Here is an 18,416-nt window from a genome sequence, read left to right as displayed (position 1 = left end):
ATGACAATTCACCACTGTTCTGCTACTGCAGGTGTAAGTACTCCAAGCAGCAATATGGAGGTGGTGTGAGCTCTTTGCCTTACCTCTAGGCCAAGGTTAAGGACAGCACAGCATGAATCAGCGTACCTGCACTGCACATGGGTTTCAAAATTAAACAGTGAGTTTTAAATTTAGTTCAACCTTTCTCATCAGGGTTTTAAGCTGTTATTCAAGGCTGAAGGCATCACCTCTCACCTTACTGGAAGTGCTGACATTGGGCTCCTGGGGCACTGATCTGCAAGTGCACTGTCACAAAGGGAAGTCTGTGTTCTCCAGAGACTGCTTCAAAACACATGCTGCCATTAGCCACTAGGGGAATATTTCACAGGCAAAAGTAAGAAATACACTGAAGATTCATTCACACTTAGTACCATCCAAAGTAACTTGAAAAAAAGCTATCAAGTGTTTTATTTTTAACCTATCTACATTATGTACAGATCAAGAAAGGCCACAGCAGTTTTTCAACATACAAACCCTTTAAAAGAGGAGATTTTGAACGAGTGACAAGTATCAAGGTGAAGTCCACTAACAAAGGGATATACCCAGTACAGAACTTGAAGGAAAAGGATGATTACATCAGTCCCTGGGGCTTTTGTTCTGCCTTTTACCCTACACTGCATCTAGGGGAGGAGCAGCAAGGTGGGGTAGAACAAGTTTCCAATGCTACTGTCACCTCACAGGCTCCCTCACACCCAGCTGGGCCCAGCACAAACCCCAGGAACCATCGTGCAGTCTCTGAGGGCTGTCACCCACAGGGACTGCACTGGAAAGCTTCTTGCCTCAAGGCAATTGGGTGTATCCTCCAACTCTGTCCAGCCAGCAACCCCTGCTGGAAGGGTGGCAACAGACCAGTGCTACAGCACCGACACATACTGGTATATCACCGTATTAAGAACTTCAGCATGTACTCATCAAGGAGGCTAGAGTCTTTGCATTAGTTTACAGTCCACTATGAACAGTTTTCTGCTGCATGTAAACATGACTAACTAGATAAAATACAATCAAACTTTTGCAAAAGTTAATAAAATATCTTTCTTTTAGAAAAAAAAAGTTAGCCTATTACTGCATTGTTTACAATTTTAATAAAATAGTACAACCTTTCGGTTGTTACCAGTCCTGAGTTCACTGTAGTAAAAATGGCCCTGGCTTCTGCTGAAGGTCTGCACCCACCCAGTGCGTTTGGCAGAAGTCTCCCGATAAAAACAGAATTCCTTCGGGAGCAGTTAAGTCTGGTGCTGTCCATTGAGGAAGTTGTATACCAGGAACTGGCCGGTGCCACAGTACTGTGTTGCAAAGAGTTTTCCATCAGGAGTGGGGTCAGAGAAAGCAATTTCTTCTTTACTTAAGTATGAGCCATAGATGAAGTTGCTCCTGTTTAAAAGGAGAAGAAAAAAGAAAAGACATTACCCTCAGGGAATAACACAGGAATATTTATACTATTAGACCACAAACTGTTAATTGTCATGGACATTCAAAAGAAAGAAGCTCTATTAAGAGGAGATCGCTCCATTTATACCAATCTCCTCCTTACAAAGGGCAAGGAGGATCACTTTTCCTGGAAGGGTTTTTATAAGGTTTGGCATTTTAGAAGAAACATTTGTATAGAGCAATTATTTGTGAGTTGCATCAAGAGTTCAATTTCAGAGTTGAAAAAAAACAAAGTCTGAATTCAGTCCAACTACTTCTTCATGGAAGAGAGACTTCTGGGACTATGACTACAGTCACTAGGAACGGAAACACAAGTTGGGCTGCTTACAGAGGGGGCTCAAAGGACCTGATGAAATTGCAAGTCCCCTGTCTGAAAGAAATACTTGACATTTGGATGTGAGCACATCTTGGGTTAATTTAGAACATCTCAGAACACAACCTCAAGGCATAATTCACATTTTCAGTAATAACTACATGAAAACAAGGACTGAGTTTGCTTAACTTCTTCCTGTATGTTTTATTCTCTTTGAAGAAAAAGAACCAAGGGTGCCATTGAGCTTTCCTGGATGGCTACGTGAACAAAGTTAGAAAACTGATCTCAAGCTCTGAGACCTTGATCAGGGGAAGGAGGAGGTGACGTTCATCCTTGGAAACAGAAGAAACTCCCATTAAGTTAATTAATTCTTTTAATGCCTATAAAATAAACTTACATGTACTTGCACAGAAAGTATGAACTTTGAACTTATGGGTATTTCCATTAAATCTTGAGGGAAGGAACAAAATCCAGCTTTATTCCCTTCTCTTTAGTGTATTTAGGAAGATGATGTTGCAAGGTTCTTAAGACTTAAGTTTTATGACTCCAGGTCAGCTGTGAAAGCTTGAGTGAAGCAGGGCAGACATTCTCAGAATGGACTTAGAAGTCAGCAAGGACACCTTCAACATTCTGAAGTTAGGACTGAGCTGCCAGAATCATCCTGTCCAAATTACCCTTTGCTATGAAAGACATTTACACTGAAGTTTCTCTCAGCTGAGCAGATATAACCACTTACTGCCATCAAAAAGCAAGTCTCCTCTCCTTTGCCTTCTGCAGCCTTCCGGACTCCTTTATTTACACCAATTCTAGAGCTCATCAGTCCTTCCTACAAACCACTAGAATTAACACAAAGCTCTTCTTGGTGAACCCATTTTCTACTAACGTAGCTATGAGATAATGGAAAGCCAACAAGCACCAGAGCATAGCAAAAGGTAAGATGCAGCGTACAGCTGAGAGGAAAATGACCTCAGTAGCTTCAACGAGCTATTAAAATTGATTCTAAAGATCCCTTAGTGCTAGATCTGAGGGAGCAACTCCAGCATCGCTCTGGGGAAGAAATCTTTCCTTTAGAAACAGTTTCCAGGGAACTACTGAATACACAATTAAAAATATTTTTTTCTTTTTCAGGCTGGATGTGAGGAAAAACTTCTTTATGAGACTGGTAAAACGCTGGCACAGGTTGCCCAGAGAGGTGGCGGATGCGCCATCCCTGGAGACATTCAAGACGTTCAAGGTTGGTCTGGGCAACCTGATCTAGTTGAAGATGTCCCTGCTCATTGCAGGGGGGCTGGAACTAGATCAGCTTCGATGGTCCCTTCCAACCCTATATTCTATGATTCTGTGATTCCATCAGCCAAAATTATAACCAAATCATCAAGTTAATGTGCTTAGCTGAATACACCTTTACAGTTGATAGTTCAGACAGAACATGATCCAGAAAGAACTTTCTAGTTGTTTCCCCAGCCAGGCAAGATGCAAATAGCTTTGCTAAGCTTTCCAAATACCCAGGAGGGGGGGAAGACTGGCAGACAAAGCAGCACCCATGCCACAAACACCAACAAGATAGGGCTAGCCAAGCACCTGGCACGAACCTTACAGCCCAGCAACAAGAAGATTTGCATAGTTCTTGGCATTACTCAGAAAAGGCATTTAAACTTCTAGGAAATGTCAGTGGAAGAAACCTAAATTTTGGAGAGTCAATATTTTAATGTCTATCTAAACAGTAGTGTCATTCTTTTGAGTCTTTTTATGGATGTAGCACTTAGCATTCAGCTGAATACTCTCATCACTAGCTACTAAAGCTCCATGGAAATTGAAAATATCTCAAAAGCTCAGTGCAGCTGACTAAAGCAGAAAAAAAGCCACCCCAAAACACAGTTGGAAGCCACCAGACTACATCAAATAGTTTGGTGTACTTGTCTCTGTGCTCTCTACCTCTAAGGAACAGACATTTCAGCCAACGGTTAGGTCCCAGTCCTTAACACTTGGGTAATCTCATACTTTGACCAAAGAGAGTCTCATCAGCTTCACCCATAATTACCTCAGAGGAATTTACCCAAGTTCATCAACATTCTGTAGGGGTGACTCATTACAATTGTGTTTAGCAGAAAGATTTCTGTTAAAGAGAAGCTATCACAGAATACCAACATTAGCCATGGAACTCCATGTAATACTGGAACTGTCAACAACACTCAAATCTACATCTTCAGAACACCAGCAGCTTGAAAATACAGGCTTGAGACACACAAAGCAATAAATGTCTTGGTCTGAGTTCTATCTAAAACATAGGTAACCGAGGAACTTCTTTGGCATTACCTGAGACACTCTATCATCCGAGAAGCAATCTTCTTCCGACGCATCATGCTGAATACCCATATTCGACTAATCCCACAAATAGCAGGCTCTGGAGAAGTGGAACAGCACCATGCTTTCTGTCTTTCAAATATGACTTTCTCATTTTCTGAACTGACTTCTGGAACCTTCTCCTCTATAACTCGATAGCCCTGCAGGTGATGTAAAAATATTTGTCACTTTATAAAAGCATCATTAATGACTGAACAAGATAATTTGTGTGCAATTTATTTCAATTAATAATGATTTGATTGATGGCTTGGCTTTGCGAGCAAAGATATGGGAAGCATTTTAACCACGCTTACTACAAGCACGATGACCAAGGGCAAGTAATACTTACTTGCTAAAATGCTGTACCAAAAAGACGATACATTTCTGACTCAAGCTCTCTTCAGTTTCACAATTCGAACAGATGATAAAAGATTAAACCAAAAATACCCCCTAAAGCTTATCTGATTTTAAGAAAGAGAAACAAATAATCCAATTCTTAAAACCACTTGTATTCAAGTGCTTGAGTCCACTTCTGACTTTGACTATGATTGTTTTGCTTCTTGTCTGCTACTCCCAAGGCAGGGTGGAAAACACCACAGTTTACAAGGGAACAGACAAAATATTCAACAAAGTTCTGACATCAGTTTTTAGTATGGCAACTAAAAACTATGAGTTCTTGTCTTGCTCTCCACTATGCAGTTCTGCCATCTCCTGTTCATTGTGGAGCTGTTTGACTCCACAGTAATTCAAATCAATCCTACAGAATACTCACTTTTTCATCCACATGGGATTTCCAGTGGGCTAGGAGATTAATCTGCTTGTCAACAAGCAAGAGGAGAGCCATAGCTAGCACACGTATAGGAGAGGAAGAAAACTTCCACCCTTCAGCTGTAGCAAGCTCTTTGATGAGCAGGTCTGAGCCAAGTATGACGCCATACACGTCTCAGCTCAATGTCAACTATACAAAAATGAGTAACTACATTTCAGAATGGTCTACCACCAAAAAACTCCTCTGCTGTGGAAAAGGCATACACAGAAAACTTATCTGCTAAATGGCCAGACTTAAACTCTGAGGTAATTCTATAGCTTCAGCATGTCTAAATAACAGAGTCACAAAGCACTGACCCAGACTGCCTTTCCCCAGTTCAATCACTTACCCACTGGATATGTTCTGCAATTAAACAGCCGATAACTTTTTTGTCATTAGAAATAAAAAGGAGAGTTTTAGTTCTAGAGTAACACATGAGAGGAGCTTGCTGGAATCCCAAGTCATTGTCTACCATTTCTCTAATTTCTTCAACCTGTCAAAATAAGTTTAAAGGATGTATAAGAAACACATGTAAGTGTACATCTGTATAAATTTACATAAACATGGCATATTTTCAAAAAATACAGTTAACACTGAAAGCTATTCCAGAAGTGAAGGATTACCTTACATAACCTGCAACACATCGCTCCACATAAATGTTCCTTAAATAATACCTAGCTGGAAATAGGAAGAGACCTCTAAGTCAGCTTCCATTATGTCCAAACTTCAATCAAAATAACGTTTAATGTTAGTAAGTTCAGAAGAAATAATCAACTCCAGCATGAACATAAACAAAAGCTTATGCGCAAGCCAAGATTTTACTGAGGGATTCTTGTATCTACAACTAGCCAACGAAACAGCCTCTATCACCCCCTATCATCTCATGAGAGACAGAAATAAGGTGGCCTTTCCTATGTGGTACGTTAGTAGAGCAAACCTAGGATTACTAGGAATGCTATGAATATATTTAGCACTGATCAAGTGAAAATGAGTTAGTACTGATCAAATGAAAATGAAAAAATACCAGACATGGTATTGGTTACTCTCTACTTTCTCACATAACCTCCAGGCACCATTCTTTTAAGGACGAGTCCAATTTGAAGCACTAAGTGACCAGTCTTGAAGTCAGTCATCCACAGTGGTGACAGCTGTAAATTCTCTGAACTTTCAGCGCACAGAACTACAGAGAACTCTATCCTAAATTACTCCTCTTGCTACCGTCTTTCTTTCCTCTTCCCCACTCAGGTATTTTCAAGTAATTTTTTCTTCAGCCATTTTAGCAAAAAGGGAATATACAATTAAAATGTACTAAACCGAAGACAGTACCACCAGAGAAACAAAACCTATTATCTGCATTAAATATTGAAAAGAAACTACAGAATTTTCTTTACAGTTCAGTAACTTAAAATTCTATGTTAGCCTAAAGAAAACCCACTACAGTCACTGCATCAGAAAGAGCTGTCTTGAGCATCAATTCAGTTTCCAGAGGTCCCTTCCAACCTCAATCATTCTATGATCCTGTGATAGTGGTGCTGTAAAAAAGCACCTGTTAGCCACAGCAAATACCCAGCTAAAGAGAATCAATGCCATTGCTACTGAAAAAACAGATGTAATGACATATTAAGATGTACGAACACAAGCTAGCCAGCAGGACACTGAAGTAGTGTGCTGCTCTGAGTCTCCACTAGTGTACCGTGCCCAGGTTTAGATAAAGAGTTTTAACAGAGAAACAGGAGACATGACACAAACAGAAATAATCTAGAGGACAGTGTGACAATGGTCAGAGCTCCATAAAACATTATTTAGGAGTATAAACTAAAAATAGATTAAAAAAAAAAAAAAAGCAACACATTCCATCCATTTCCTTAAGGTGAAACAACAAGAGTTTGTTCAGGCACAAATAAGAGCTGTTGCAAAGAGGAAAAGACAGACGTTTTCTACCACTATGACAGTATGATTAACTCTAATGATCTTAAATTGCAGTACAAGATTCTACTGTACATTGAGAAAGCTTCCTAATGTTATGGACAGTGAAGCACTGTAACATAGTCTGAAGAGGTCAGAAAAACTTCCAGTGGTAGAAGCTTTAGAAAGTTGTCAGATGCATCACAACCAGAGCTGATCCTGCTCTGGACATGAGAACAGACCAGATGACTTTGAGGCCACTTTCTACCTAAATCTGTTTTTACCCAAAAACCTTTTGGAGAATGATGCCATATTTGTGCTGTGCAATAAAGTCAATACTTTTCAGTTTGTTCAAATATAGTAGGAAGTTTATATTACATAAACTATCTAGCAGATCTTCAGCAAGCATAGTAAAAAAAACAAAACCAAACAAAAAAAACCATCAGTTGGTTGCTGCTATTTCCACCCCTGCTCAGACCCATACCCTCTATGAAGACAGCAGCAGTGCATATGAGTGAGATGTCTGACCTGTTTCTGGAATAAGCTACAGACTCTCTGCAGTTCTGAATCCAACTTCAACTGTTCACATGTAAATTATATAAACTTTACCATGAATATTCTCATTACAGTCTTACATGAAAACATCAAAATGAGATATACAAGTCCAGTCCTTTCCACCATACCTTTTTAAGTGCATACTTTGGGTCATCAGGAAGAACCATTATTATCTTTCCATCAGGATATTCAGCCAAAATTCTCTCCTTTTTCCAACCCTAAATAAAACAAACACTTATCTAAACCATATACAAGATGTACTTTTACAAACAGAAATTGCATATTATTGTTCTAGATACTGAGTTTATGCAGAGACTTCACACTATTTAGCAGTTGCTTTGCTAGAGAAGGAAACTTCGGCTAGGTTCTAGAAACGAGCACAACAGATATAATACAATCTTATTTGTACAATAAGTTATACAATAGCCTAACTATATCTAGAAATTATTTGTGAAAGTGTCTTATAATTTCCCAACTAGATTTTTTTCCCCCAGGACTGCAGTGCAAACTGAATTTTAAAATAGAAGAAGCAAACTTGGCTCACATAACTGATTTCCAAACCTACGGAATACTTAATCTCCGAAGTCCAGTGAATGAGAAAACCCCTAAGTTTTAATAAAAGATTTCTTTTTAACATAGTTACCTCCACAAATACACACTCAGTTTTAAAGTTTGGCATGCGAAAGACCTCCAGGAGGTTCTAAGTGAACTGATTGGCATGCAGTTGCCCAAAATGTAAGGAATAGTTTATTTTGTTACTGATCATAACTGTTAAAGCCACAAGAAGGATACTAGAAAAAAAATTATAACTACCTTCTAAGAATCTAATGGGGAAGGAGGCTACGTTGTGTGTATCTGAAGTATAAACATACTCAAAAAAATAGAGGTAATTAACTCTTCTTCAGATCCACACTCGTGGTGAATAATGAGCAGTACCTGCATGGAAAAAAACAAAACAAAAAAGCCACTTAAATCTAGTAAGATGGGACTGGTAGATATTAGAACTCAAGTTGCTTTGATGGGACCTAAAAATACTGAATGCAGAAGTAACTTCAGCCATTAAAAAGGCTGATCTACAAGTCTTACTCAAAGCAACTTTCAATAAAAAAGCCTTTGAAGAAACAACTTTGATGGAATAATTCTCATTGAAATCTGTACCTTCCCATAAAATAACGTTCAACTAAAGACCAAACAATGGAATTTGGCACTGAATAAATGCCATATACACTACCACAAAAATTGACAAACTTAAGTGTTGTAACAGTTGATCTGCATCTCATTTTAGTCATGCTGATTTTACTCCTTTACCCCACACAAGCCATGAAGAAAATAATTTTAGACATTCATCTACTTTCTGGTAGCCCTAAAACTATTTATGAGGTTAACACTCAGCATGGCAATGGTTGCAACACAGATGCCATTTTAATCCTGCTGTTAGAAGCTGTACTAAATAACAATACAAGCAAAGATCCTATTTGGATACAAATATATTATATCCTATTTGGATATAAATACATTATGGTAGGAACACAAAGGGCAGTAAACAGCAGTGGCACAATATTATGTATTTTAGTCACTGAAAACTAATGTAGGACTCCTTCACTCAGGCCAAAGGCAAGAACACCTTACTATAGCAAGAAACAAAACTATCATGTCTGCAATATACTTTAAAATACTCTACAGCAATATTAGAAAAATTGCTTTTCCTCTCCTTTTAACTGACATTACTTTAGGGCTTAAAGACTTATTAACTGAATGGTCAGATGACCAAGCACTGACAGACATTGCTTGTGATGACTAAAGAACTTAAAACGAAAGCTGTTGTAACCACCAGGGTACATGTTCTGTAAGGCCTGGAGTAAAGGAACTTGATTATACCAGAATTATACCACTCCTTCCTAATATTGGATGCCCAACAACAGATTACTTACAGCCAGTAGTAGCAAGGCACATACAGCCTAATCACTACAGTTGAGCAGACTAGTGCTATACTGTGTCCCACCAGTGTGCAATAACTGTTGCCATATTCTTCTCCCCTCCAAGCTACAGCTATTTATCCTATGAGTATTTGTAATAATTTGAGAACATAAGGCAGCTCTGCAATGAACCATGAATTAATTTTTCATCTACCTCCAACTTTTTCTCCTAATTCAAACAAGATTAAAGATAGCTTCTGCTTGCTTATTAAGGTGCAATGGCAATAGAATTACAAAAGAAAGAAACCATGAAAACATAATGAAATAGTATGGACAATAATTACCACCACACTGTGTAGTGCGTTGCTTTCACCGGACATTACATACGTATATAGTGAATGATGTAGAATGCAGTTGTAACAATGGCTCCAACATTAAAGCATGTTCATGAAATGTTCAGCTCTCAAGTTCACATGAACTATCTTCTGCTTATAGTTTAAAATAATTTGCAATGTGGATTTGTTTTTAAAGTGTAAGTTAGAAGACATAATAGACTGCTTCACACGCATTTCCTCAGGTTTTAAAAGTTTTTATCTAAGGGTAAGAAATGGGACAGCAAAACCAGTATCTTTCCATAGATGTCAGTTCTGGCTTGTCTGTACTCCCTATTTCACAAATGAATACAAATACATGAAAATCAGTGATGTTTTTTTCTTACACTATTTTTTCCTCAGAAATACTGAGGTAGTAAGGAAAATGTGGTTAATGCTGTATATTTCTCGGTCTTCACTAAGAAAAGGATTTATGACATTTTCCCCTCATAATCAAGTTCAGTATGAAATTTTGTGCACTACTACCCTTGATAATTTGTAGCAGAGAAATGGGTCTACTGCATTATTCTTCCTGACTCCTTCATCAAATTACAGATATTCTACCTCTCTGTCCTATGAACATAATGCAGAGAATGAGGTTTTGACAGTAGAACACATGAAGGTCTTTCCTTGGATATAACTACTAAATACTACTGTTAGAAAAGCCTAAATACTGTTAAAACTGAGATTCTCACAGAAGATAGCTAATGGTATGGACTTTTATGTGAAATACTACTAAGTTTTGTATTGTACAGATGTATCACTTTTGGAATTAATGCAGATCAAGGCAGGCATGAAATCTTTCTAAGATGACACGAAGTTCATTAGCATCTTCAATCCCAGTATCCTATTAACCTTAGGTCCCAAGAAGGCAAATGTTGCTTGCTTTTTTTTTTTAATCAGAAAACCATAAGAACCTCACAGATGGGGCTTGGATGCAGTTACAGGAGAATAGCTATTTAAAACTCATCCGATTAGACATTAACTCAACAGCTTCTTCTGCTTTCTTCAGCTCAAAATATTCTTAATTAAGAGGATGAGCTTGAAATACAAACAGTAACTGCATTCACATCAGGTACATGAATCCACAGGCATTTCTTAATTGGAGGTTTTGGCTTTCAGCTTAAAACCATCATTAAAATAAAGTCTTGCTCTTAAAAAAAAAAAAAATAATCACAGAAAGACTAAGTTGATACTCTGTGGTGTCACAGGTAGAGGATTTTATAAAACTAAACCATATATCCATTCTACAAAGTCATCCATCCCACTGGAGTTGACACTTGATGTGTATGTCACCACTCAATATACACACAATAGAATGGCATTTTTTCTGGAGACTTTCAGATGTCTGAAACCAGAAGGACAGAGAGACAGATTCCTACACGTGTCTGCAGTAGGGGACATCTCTCACACTAATCTATTCCTACCCCAGTACTATCATGGACCACCTTGCCTTCTTGCTTATTCAATTTGCAAGCTTTAATTAAAAGCAAATGGAACCCTTCAGAAAACCCTTATCAGTCCTTGCCAATCTTCTATTCCCCAAACCTAAAAAATGGCACTGAACTCTGTAAACTTTCTCTCTCCACACAAGGCCTATAATTTCCTCATTGTTTCTACTAGGCATCCACGACAAAACAACTATCCCAATACAATCTCCTTGTCAGACTGTCCTACTTCTGGGGGCACCATGGACAGAAATCCATCTTTCTAGAGAGACCTAAAAAGAAATTTTTACTAACAAAACAAGATAGGCCTCTAAAAGAAAACCAAAACCCAATCAAAATTATATTTAGTTGAAAACAGTAACTAATTTATTATTTACATGCAAACTATCTTCTGGCTTCAGCACTTTTAAAAACCCACAAAGCAGCTGCATGCAGGTTGGCAAGATACTAACAATTAAGTCCATTTTCACAGTTCACAGTAAGAAGCTTTAGCATGACAATATACAGAGACCTTCTTTCTGTGATTCTGTGAAATGAATCAGCAATAGAACTACTAGGCATTTATCAAGACACATTGAAAAGGAAGTTAAAACCAAGAAGAGTCTTCTCAAGTCAGACTGGAACTGCATCATATGCCATGAAGAATGTGAATGACAAGAGAAAGAAAAAAATCTTCTAAAAGATACATTAGAACTGCCTCCAAATCATCAATAATGCCAAATATATTTGCTACATTAAAAAATATATCTAGTATCTGTAGCGCTAATAAAGTAACATATCAAGGTATGGACAATAAACAGCTAATAAAGTAACATATCAAGGTATCAACCCTGGACCAGAAAATCTAAACAAGAAGTTACCAAGACTTCATCACATAGCTCTTAATGCCATGATGCTACCTGTCCAGTTAAGGCTTTCTGTCAGGGAAAGGAAGGTACTTATAGTGTCAACAGAGTAACTACATACAAATATCGAGAAACCAAATGTATCACAACTCTGAGCCATCCTCCCAGCAATCCCCACTAGAAACCTTCTAGCAAAGCTAGGATAACTAGCAATTATTCTTCTGGTATTTCTGGATGACTAAGCATTAACAAATAGAGACTTGGTGTACAAATGTACAGTCAAGCAGGCTTATCTAAAATTTAAATTCTTTTGTAAGAGGAGGTGAGGATGTTTCTGTCATGGACATTACCACAATATAATTAACCAAGAACCAGTGACTATGAGTCAAATGACTGGTGTTGAAGACTTAACTATTTAGCATGGCAAAAGTTTTTTATCCATGTAGAAAACAGTGTCAAATTGTTACGAGGAAAAAAAAAATACACCACAGGGGAATGTGAAGACTCCTAAGAGCACCTCCTTTGCCTCTTACGCTACAGTTTCTATTTCAGAATAACCATCTAAATCACCACTCTGTACATGTCTACAATGTCACAAAACGTAATCAGGGTCAAAGGTTACAGAGATATTACTGTTTACTCAGTGAACTAACAATACAAATAATTTGCTTGAGTGCACATGATGTGAAGTTTTTAAAAAAATGTGTAGCAACTGAGAAAAAAAAGTTTTTCTCAAATTAAAAAAATACCTAACTTTATACATTGTTATTTGCATCTGGTTTAAGGCAGTCTGCTCTTCCGCTTGTTATTCTGGACATACATAGAAGTGAGAAATTTCAGCTCTTTCAATTTCCAAAATAGTCAAACTTCAGTGTAGCTTCCTAACTATGCGAACATGGGAGCTTTAAGTAACTACTGAACTCATCTGCCAGCTTCTGCGCAAAAGAATTAACATCATCTTCTGTTACCTTTATATCTTTGTTAATATTCCAGAACTGAAAGTACTGGGCAGGGCAGGAGGACACACAGACAGAAACAGGAATAAAATGAGGAAACATATCACATGCTGCCATTATAATGTGCTACATTCCCTCACACTTTCTGCTCAGTCTCACCCTACAAATGTAGCTAACATGTATCAGAAGAGACTTTTCAAGATGTCTGGATCATTCAGCAAAAACTAATCAAGAAGAAACGAAATACCAGAACTATCTACCAGAGGGTTTCAAAACACTTCAGCTATGAAGTTGTATCTGCTTATTTGTAAGCACTGGGAAAAAATTGAGCTTGGGATTTAAGAGTAGCCCCAACAGCCATTTGGTACCTACATGAAATGAATGGGTGGCCTCAGTTCAGTTATCCTGGAGGTCTTATCTACTCGAGTGTAGAGTACTGAAGGTAACATGTGTGATAAAGAAAATAGACTTTGTGGATTCTATTCTTGATTTCAGACATGTGAACAGGTATTTCCTAGAAGGCTTGTAATAATCAGCTAGTGCAAAGTAGCTGATTTTACAATATACTTTAAATTATACAATGTTTTTCAAATCTGAGCTTTAACACGAGAGTTAGATACAGCACATATAAAGAAGTTATGGAATAATACTTAGGACTTTATATTTAAAGTTTGCAATCACACTATAAATTCAGTAAAGTTTCAATATACTATGAAGTTGTTTAGCTGGATTCCTAGGCAGTCTCTCTTCAAATTACACATAATTAACAAAAAGTAATTTACAAGTCATCTAAAATTATACAATTACAAAACCAGTACAATCAGCTCTTTAACTAGTAAGCCAACCACTGCAAACACCAGCTGCACTGAAACCTGTATTTAGCACTTTCAGAACAGTGGCATTCCTTTGTTTTCCTATCACCACCCTCAGCCCTGCCTAAGATTAGGGAATCGTAACAGAAAGAATACAATGGCAATGAAACACCATTATTCTACTATTTTTACACATTATATATAACCTGTCTAATATGGCTTTTAAAAATACTTATTTCCCAAAGTGGGTTTTTTATGGCCTACTGTGATACTCATTTATTAAAATACAACTTAATGTAATACAAATTGTAACTAGTACACAGCAAATAAAAGATAATGCTTATGCCTTTAAAAACACAAGGTTTTCTTACCACATATTTTACAGCACTTATGAACTGGTTATGAAATAGCAGATGTTGGGTTTCATCCTCTGGATTTGACGCAGTGTAAAGCATTCCACAAATATTACAGGAAATAGCACCAAACCTCTTCTGTCCTGCATCCTATTTAAAATAATAATAATAAAGTATTTGTCAGTTGCAAGCACAGTAAATCAGTTCAACAGAAATTTCATCTAATCAGACACATCTTGTACAACTTATCTTCTGGAAACTCAACACAGAGGCTAAAATGGAGTTTAATAGGAGAAAGAACAAGGTTCAAATTTAGAATTCCAGCTTTCAAAAACCCACACAGCCTCAACCACAGAGCAAACTCTACCTAATGTTAAAATTAGCTCCACCCCCATTAGTTTTGAACAAATGACTTCTCTTTTATTTTTTTTTCAAAACAAAGAACAGAGAATTCTTCCTTCATTACCCTATTTGGAGTAAATATAATCATCTTCCACAAAGAAAATTCCCACATCCAACCTCACACTATTTAGCTTTCCCTACAGTTCTGCTGCTGCCTGTCTTTTGGTTGTGAGCTGCTTTGAGATGGGCCAAAGTTAAGCCATTTTCCTCAATATTTGGAAGGATATTACTAAAATCCCCCAGAAGTTACATTGATACAATTGTTAAGATCAGCAATATATCTACAATCACTGATTGTGCTTTCAGGTACTTAGGAAAACCAAATATTTAAAGGCAATCAAATAGTATTAAGGGGTTTTCATCCCCCTTATTATTGAATATACTCTCAGGACTTACGTCTTAACTCTTAATTGGTAATAGCTAACTACCATCTCCGACATGGTATCTTAATTGCACAGGGTTCATTAGTTTTATTTTACAGACACTGTATAGCAGCTACAATACAAACAGAAAATCATATGATTTTACTCATGACCCTTTAGATTACACTCCTACTCTATTACCAAATTAAGGGCACTACTCCGTACTTACTGCTTAGCTACTTATACATTAAAAGTGTTATGAATTTGGAAATATGCTCAGATTAAGGAGTCAGTGCCTACTAAAGAGTGAAGTGCCAGGTGTAAAAAGCAAGAAAGTATACTAGGCAAAAAGGGATGTTTTAAAGTTACCACTTAATGCTTAAATAGTTTTTTTAACTACATTTGGAAATGGCATTTATGTAAGCAGCAATGTCACTTTTAATCTATTTTAATATATATCACAATTCACAGAGAAACAAAAAGTCACTTTATACTCTAAAATAGGATGCTATATAAGCAAAAGACTATTTAAGCATGTTTTTTAATAGGAAATTGATCTGTGTGCACAAATTGATGACAGCTCAGTTCTACACACAACAGAAACTTATTTCAAGCAGTCATTAGTGAAATCTAAAATGCAGGCATCCGTTTCTTTCCAAGATGAAACTAAAGGTTAAACTGGCCAGGCAAACTCAGAGTTGAACTTCTCTTTAAGAGTACACCTATGGAACTCAGCCAAAGAAAGAAGCTGAAGCTGAGAAGTCACTGCTTTAATGGTACATCAATTTATACATTCCTACTGTATAAGAAGGAGAAACAGGAGCACATTGTTTTTCTGAAGGAAAAAGGAAAGAAAAATCCAGAGGTTAGATTTGCAATGTCAGAATAAGATGAAGTTTCTAAAGGTGTAAAAATGGAATCCAACACATTTTATTTTACCTGCAGACCTCCTTTAAAGTAGTAACATAGTTCAAAACAAAGTACCCAGCTGGCCACCAAAATATACTGCATTTTAAGGACTTGTACATGGAAGATGAAAAAAGACAATTCAGCAGGAAGGATGATGTATGGCAATTTCCTTACTAAGATGAACTGAATTTAGTAATTCCTATCTTCAAAATGGAGAACAAATCCTCTATCTAGGGTAAGATAAGTGAAGAGGAATTCTACTTTGATGCTTGGAATACACTTCAAAAAATAAGACATGTAAACTAGAAAATCAGCTACACAAAGCAACTTTTTAAATACTTAACACACACAAGTACTGCAGTTAAGTCTCATGAAACAATTTCTGTTCAAATGATCAAGAAGATGAAGGTATTTAAGCTAAAGGAGTTTAATTTACTACCTAAGTAGACATCCAAAAATTCGGGACACGGATATCCTTAGCTCTTCCCATCTTGCCTTGTAAAAACAAATGCTATTTTGCAAGTCTCCAGGACTGGATTATTTCCCTGGAATAGTACTGTCATATTGTATTCCACACTGGCTTTCTTGGATGCTGCTGGTATCAGTGGGTTTGGGGGGCATTTTTTGTTTGGATTTTTTTGTTTGTTTGTTTACGGATTTCACTGATATTACTATTTTTACAGGCATTCAGTTGTATCAATGGGCTATGCACAGAGGTTAATATTAAAAACCTATTTTGTGAATTATCAGAAAAATCACATTGTAGTACCCAAAGCAGTCTTTTGAACTCTGCAGCCCTAACAAATGCAAACTGTATTTTTTAGCAAATACTTTACAGTATCCTGAGGACAGTAAAGAAGACAGACCTTATGTAATTGAAGTACTATTTCAAAGCCACACAACAGAACTTACTGCTTCAGAATTAAAAAAGGAAGAAGAAAAAAAAGGCAGCTTTGTAAATCAATGCAGACAGCAACAACAACAAAAAAAAAACAAAAACGAGGACATGCAAAATGAAGTCAGGAATTATGAAGAATGCATTTGTGTTTTTTTCAACAAAACATCTATAGAATCTGACTATTTTTAACCTGATGTCACTGCATAACCAAAAGTGGAAATGGGATGATGCATGAAGAGCCAAAAAAATGCTCCCCTACAACCTAAGAACACCTTATGCACTACATACGAGAGTAAATAAAAACTTTAAACTGGGATGGGAGAAGGAACTTCTCAGCAAACATCATATACTGCGTACTGGAGAATAAACTGTTATCTTGTCACAACCAGAAAAAGGATGTAAGAGGTTTAGAGAAATGTTTTTCAGAGCAGTATTTAAGAAAATGCCAGGTTGCAGGGAGAAAAATATGTTACTCTATTTAAAATACAATTTTCTAAACCGTAACAATAAAGAGCAAGGATGCTTTCTATTTCCTAAGCAAATTCAGCATGTGTAGATGGCAACTAAGCATCCTGACATCTCAGGCAATCCTCAATAATACAGGCACAGGATATATGAGATCCAACTGTTTCAAGACTAACTGTAATTGAACATTGTGAAAATGTTGCCTTAATGTCCAGAGGGTTTCTTAATTCTGTGTTAGACAGAAAGAAAAGTCTTACCAATATCTTCTTTGAGAAGGTGGATGTCTGCTGATCCTCCATATGTGGAATAAGGAGCCCTGCAAGCAAAAAAGGCATTTGGTGCCTCTGTAGGATATGAAAGGGGCCCTTTTTATTTTTTATTTATTCTCTTTTCTCTCTCTTCAAGCACAGATTAGGTCACTTTGTTCTTCATTACCTAGTGTTAGTTAGAGGAAGATTATTTTTTCCTCTAGTCTTTTCACAGAACAAAGAATAAAACCCAGCCATAGAAACAGGCAGGCTGGAAAGGAAATACAAGCTGAGCAGGAAGGAACACCACAAAGATTTTTGGACTCTCCACAGAAAATGAAAAGGTCAAAGAATGCTGTTTCAGCAAAAGATGCATTCAAGACTGAAGCTGATGGGTAGATCCCCTTGCTGACCAGGAGAATCAGAAGATGCGACCCAACTCAGAAACAAGTTTCACTTCAAATTGAAGGCAGTGGAATTTAACAAAACAAACAAGCAAACAAACAACAACCAAAACCACCCCAAACAAAAAAATCCAAAAATGACCCAACCCAAAACCCCTCCATCACCAGTACCCAACTTTCTGGAATGCTATTTTAGCCAAAAGATATAAGGCAACTTGAAGCTTTCAGTACTGTGATGTATCTAATTTTATTTAACATATTTGAAAAATTAAAATGGAGGGTTATTATCCTTCATGAAATGATATCCTCACTGCTCATTAGCTAAAGCAATATGAAAAAAATTACAAAGTTAAGAAACAAATCTGCACAATATTTACAATGGACAATTAGTCCATTCCTAACTATATAAACACATTATTCAAGAGTATTACAGACAGTGTTCCGATGTGCACTGGTTTTAGCTGGGATAAGGCTAATTTCCTTCACAGCAGCTGCTATGTGGCTATGTTTTAGATTTGTGACCAAAACAGCACTGACAGCACAGGGATGTTTTAGCTTTTGTGTTTCTCATTCTGCTGTGCCACTGAGCAGGCTGGGGGTGCACAAGAAGCTGGGAGGGAACACAGCTGGAACAAC

The 18,416-nt window shown here is 37.1% G+C and overlaps 1 protein-coding gene across 1 annotated transcript in view; it reads right to left on the bottom strand.

Moving 5' to 3' along the window:
• Positions 1-419: 419 nt before the first annotated feature.
• The window catches only part of ESCO1 (establishment of sister chromatid cohesion N-acetyltransferase 1), a 32,062-nt gene continuing 14,065 nt past the window's right edge, over positions 420-18,416 (bottom strand). Inside the window, exons 8-12 of the mRNA XM_062632881.1 lie at positions 14,111-14,242; positions 7,520-7,609; positions 5,281-5,424; positions 4,097-4,284; positions 420-1,410 (exon numbers count right to left, since the gene is read on the bottom strand). Of these exons, the coding sequence (XP_062488865.1) occupies positions 1,263-1,410; positions 4,097-4,284; positions 5,281-5,424; positions 7,520-7,609; positions 14,111-14,242 (702 nt within the window). The 3' untranslated portion in view covers positions 420-1,262. The remainder of the gene's footprint in view (positions 1,411-4,096; positions 4,285-5,280; positions 5,425-7,519; positions 7,610-14,110; positions 14,243-18,416) is intronic.

Source organism: Pezoporus occidentalis, unplaced genomic scaffold, assembly GCF_034315485.1.
Source record: "Pezoporus occidentalis ecotype Australia unplaced genomic scaffold, CSIRO_AGI_Poc_V1 ctg4, whole genome shotgun sequence".
Classification (NCBI taxonomy): Eukaryota; Metazoa; Chordata; class Aves; order Psittaciformes; family Psittacidae; genus Pezoporus; species Pezoporus occidentalis.
This window is presented reverse-complemented; position numbering and strand designations above follow the sequence as displayed.